Here is a 4,589-nt window from a genome sequence, read left to right on the forward strand (position 1 = left end):
AACCATAAGAGGTCTAATTTCTAACCATAATTAATTTTTTAAAAACCTTAACTGAACTTCTGAATTTCTTCTAATGTTCTATCCAGGACTCCAAATTTTGTTCTCAGATGCACCAAAGACTATAAAACATCCTTTGTTAATGGTGGAGAATAAACAGCTTCTTATAAAACAAGACTTCATCATCCAAGAGTTTACAGATTTATATCCAGTGATTTGATTAAAAAAAGAAAAAAAAAGCCTTTTTTTGAGTCAAAAAAATGTTTCTCAAACCACTATAGAATAACAATTATGACTCTCCAGTTTTCATTTTTATTGCTGGATTGAAAAAGGTGACTCTACAATGCCTACACCGGGAGGATATAATTCTGCAAATAAGGGCCCCGCGTGACATTTATGAGAAAAGCCGAGTCCTCCTGCGCAAAGCTGACTGGTGCTCAGCCAACGGGCTTCAGGGCGCTGCAAATAAAGGCATCTTCTCCACTGGGCTGGCCAGACGCAGTGTTGTCTCTGCCTGTGGAACTTCGGGAAACGCTCAACTCCTATCCCAGCAGAACACATCTGTGACCAGCAAAGAGAAACCGCACTTTGAAGATGAAACATCTTCTTGCCCAATTCCCATCCATCTTGGCCATTTATTGCTTCTGTCTACTACAGACTCCCTCCTCAGGTAAGGGGACCCCTTCAACAGACCCCAGCTGGCCTGAGCTCTAAGGAAGACTGGGACAGACCTTGACCTTTCAGGGCACTTCTGGAGGGAGTCTAGCTTGGTTCCCTCACCTACCCTCATTGCTACCCCTTGGAAATGGCTTCCATCAGAGAGGATGGACAGAGCTAGATGCCGCAGTCTTTTACCAAAGGAGGTTACTTTCCCCTGTGGAACTGCCTTTAAACAGCTCCTGTCCCAGGGCTGGCCCCAGGATGTGCTGCTGAATTGTGAGGAATATGAGTAGGGAGACGACTCCAACGTGTTAGCCATTTGTGCTCTTAGAATTCTGAAGCGATGAGAGCAGAGACGAGCTTACAGTCCCAAAGACTGAGGATGGAGGAACGGTTGGAGAAGGGCGGTGTGGGAGCGACCACAAGGAAAGAGAATCTTCTCCTAGCTTCTCCTGTGGGCCTGACGGGGAAGGTGAGGGGGTTGGGCGGCGGGGGGGGCGGGACGCAGGTGTCTCTTCACCAAATGCTGAGAACCAGCGCTTTTGTAGGGAACAGCGGTTGGGTATGGGGTCCCTTAGTCGAAATGTGTTACCCATCTCCAGCTAACTCTCTATATGATGCAGGATGTGGTGGAAGCTCCAGTTGGAAACACAGATTATTTCAAAATTTTAGAATTTTCCATTAGAATTTTGGTTTCAGGGAGTAGAAAATCTTTGAAAATATATTCAAACAGAAAATATATTTGAAATAGCACGCTTGTTTTGCCATGTCCTGTAGTGTAATCACAAAGCCTAGGCGTTGCAAGGGACCGTGGAGGTCATCTAGCTTAAACTCTCAGGAGAGCAGGGACCGCCTCTATGATTTCCCTGGTTGACTACTTTCCGTGACACCCAACTCACTACCAGCCAAAGTCAGCCAGTAGCTGCCTCCCCTGGTTTCCAATAGAATCTTGTTTTGGAAATTTCTTGTGCTGCTAACTCCTGGTAAGTAAAAAACCATGCAATTTTTAATTAACTTTGGTACAAATCTCAGATTTGCTAGTGGTAGGTAGACGTGTGCTTTCTTTAACAATCCTTTTAACAACATGGTATTAATAGAATCGCTGTATGCTTTTCATGGTAAAGATTTAAAAGTTAATGCTGGACTTTCCTGGTGGTCCAGTGGTTAAGAATCCATCTTGCAATGCAGGGGACGCCGGTTTGATCCCTGGTCGGGGAACTAAGATCCCACATGCCGCGGGGCAACTAAGCCCACACACCACAACTAGAGAGGAGCCCACGTGCTGCAACTAAGACCCAATGCAGCCAATAAATAAATAAATAAATATTTTTAAAAAAGTTAACGCTACAACCTCTTTTCTCCTAATAGAGATTTTTATGATTTCTCACAATAGGATTTCCTCGACCTTTAGCTAATCCTCCAGAGGGCTTGGATATTGTGAAGCTTGAGGTACACCACTGTTCAGTAATGTAGATTTTTATTCAGCCTTAGCCTTGAAACTATCATGTGGATAATGTTCACTTAAAACTATTTTAAGGGCTTCCCTGGTGGCGCAGTGGTTGGGAGTCCGCCTGCTGATGCAGGGGACACGGGTTCAATCCCTGATCCGGGAAGATTTCACATGCCGCGGAGCGGCTGGGCCCGTGAGCCATGGCCGCTGGGCCTGCGCGTCCGGAGCCTGTGCTCCGCAAAAAAGGGAGAGGCCACAACAGTGAGAGGCCCGCGTACCGCAAAAAAAAAAAAAAACAAACAAACACTATTTTAAGATCAGATTCTCGGCTGCAGCAGAAACTCACTGTTTTCATTTTCATGGCTTCATTTAAGTCATCTTGGGAGTTGTGTTGAAATTCATGGCCACTGTGTGAGAAGATAATGCAACGTTCATAAATGAGACAACTTTAGAATTTAATTTTAATTTTAATTCTATTGATTAAGGAATTTGTACTTATCTTTGATTCATTTTCCTCATTTTTTAGCAGCTGACATATTGGGCAACTCTTTCTAGACAACCTAAGGTAAAAAAATTATTATACATATGGTAATTCTTTTATTTATAACAGTGCACCTGCTTACACCATAATTGATATCTGTAAATAAGCACACTCTTTTGCTACCTACAGGAGAATTCTGTGTGTACGTGTAAGTGTGTGTGTAAGAATACAGTTTTAGGAAATAACGAGTGAATCTCCTAAATATAAATGACCATAAAATATTGGTAGTTCATCTGCATTCTTATAATGATCATAATCACATATACATATCATATACATAATCACATATATACATAAAATTACATGTCATGTGGGGATACAGTAGTGATCCAAACAGACCAAATTACCTGCTCTCATGGAACTTATATTCTAGTTGGGGAAGTAGTCTCCAAGATAGATAGATAAAATTTTAAAAATATTTTTTTCTCTAAAAAGAAAAAGAAAGCAAGGAAGGTGCATATGAAATCTTGAGAGTTGGTGTTCATCACCTGGAAAATCATCTTCAAATTCCTTGTTATTTTTTTTTTGGCTTGAAAAGTAATGGTATAAAGTTGATGAACATGATAACGGCAAAAATATTTGCCCAACAGGCAAGGTGAGGGGGTTGGGCGGGGGGGGGGGCGGAGGGAGAGGCCCAGGGAGCGCAGCTGAGGCCCCCTGTCTTCCAAGACTTGGGCGCTGTCCGAGGTGCTGACCGGACGCAGGTGTCTCTTCACCAAATGCTGAGAACCAGCGCTTTTGTAGGGAACAGCGGTTGGGTATGGGGTCCCTTAGTCGAAATGTGTTACCCATCTCCAGCTAACTCTCTATATGATGCAGGATGTGGTGGAAGCTCCAGTTGGAAACACAGATTATTTCAAAATTTTAGAATTTTCCATTAGAATTTTGGTTTCAGGGAGTAGAAAATCTTTGAAAATATATTCAAACAGAAAATATATTTGAAATAGCACGCTTGTTTTGCCATGTCCTGTAGTGTAATCACAAAGCCTAGGCGTTGCAAGGGACCGTGGAGGTCATCTAGCTTAAACTCTCAGGAGAGCAGGGACCGCCTCTATGATTTCCCTGGTTGACTACTTTCCGTGACACCCAACTCACTACCAGCCAAAGTCAGCCAGTAGCTGCCTCCCCTGGTTTCCAATAGAATCTTGTTTTGGAAATTTCTTGTGCTGCTAACTCCTGGTAAGTAAAAAACCATGCAATTTTTAATTAACTTTGGTACAAATCTCAGATTTGCTAGTGGTAGGTAGACGTGTGCTTTCTTTAACAATCCTTTTAACAACATGGTATTAATAGAATCGCTGTATGCTTTTCATGGTAAAGATTTAAAAGTTAATGCTGGACTTTCCTGGTGGTCCAGTGGTTAAGAATCCATCTTGCAATGCAGGGGACGCCGGTTTGATCCCTGGTCGGGGAACTAAGATCCCACATGCCGCGGGGCAACTAAGCCCACACACCACAACTAGAGAGGAGCCCACGTGCTGCAACTAAGACCCAATGCAGCCAATAAATAAATAAATAAATATTTTTAAAAAAGTTAACGCTACAACCTCTTTTCTCCTAATAGAGATTTTTATGATTTCTCACAATAGGATTTCCTCGACCTTTAGCTAATCCTCCAGAGGGCTTGGATATTGTGAAGCTTGAGGTACACCACTGTTCAGTAATGTAGATTTTTATTCAGCCTTAGCCTTGAAACTATCATGTGGATAATGTTCACTTAAAACTATTTTAAGGGCTTCCCTGGTGGCGCAGTGGTTGGGAGTCCGCCTGCCGATGCAGGGGACACGGGTTCAATCCCTGATCCGGGAAGATTTCACATGCCGCGGAGCGGCTGGGCCCGTGAGCCATGGCCGCTGGGCCTGCGCGTCCGGAGCCTGTGCTCCGCAAAAAAGGGAGAGGCCACAACAGTGAGAGGCCCGCGTACCGCAAAAAAAAAAAAAA

At 43.4% G+C, this 4,589-nt stretch overlaps 1 protein-coding gene across 1 annotated transcript in view; it reads left to right on the top strand.

Annotated features, from left to right (window-relative positions):
* Positions 1-591: 591 nt before the first annotated feature.
* NMS (neuromedin S) overlaps positions 592-4,589 on the top strand; it is a 10,927-nt gene continuing 6,929 nt past the window's right edge. The window contains exons 1-3 of the mRNA XM_024129800.1: positions 592-667; positions 2,051-2,106; positions 2,634-2,672. Of these exons, the coding sequence (XP_023985568.1) occupies positions 592-667; positions 2,051-2,106; positions 2,634-2,672 (171 nt within the window). The remainder of the gene's footprint in view (positions 668-2,050; positions 2,107-2,633; positions 2,673-4,589) is intronic.

The sequence above is a fragment of the Physeter macrocephalus genome, chromosome 12 (genome assembly GCF_002837175.3).
Source record: "Physeter macrocephalus isolate SW-GA chromosome 12, ASM283717v5, whole genome shotgun sequence".
NCBI classification, from domain to species: domain Eukaryota; kingdom Metazoa; phylum Chordata; class Mammalia; order Artiodactyla; family Physeteridae; genus Physeter; species Physeter macrocephalus.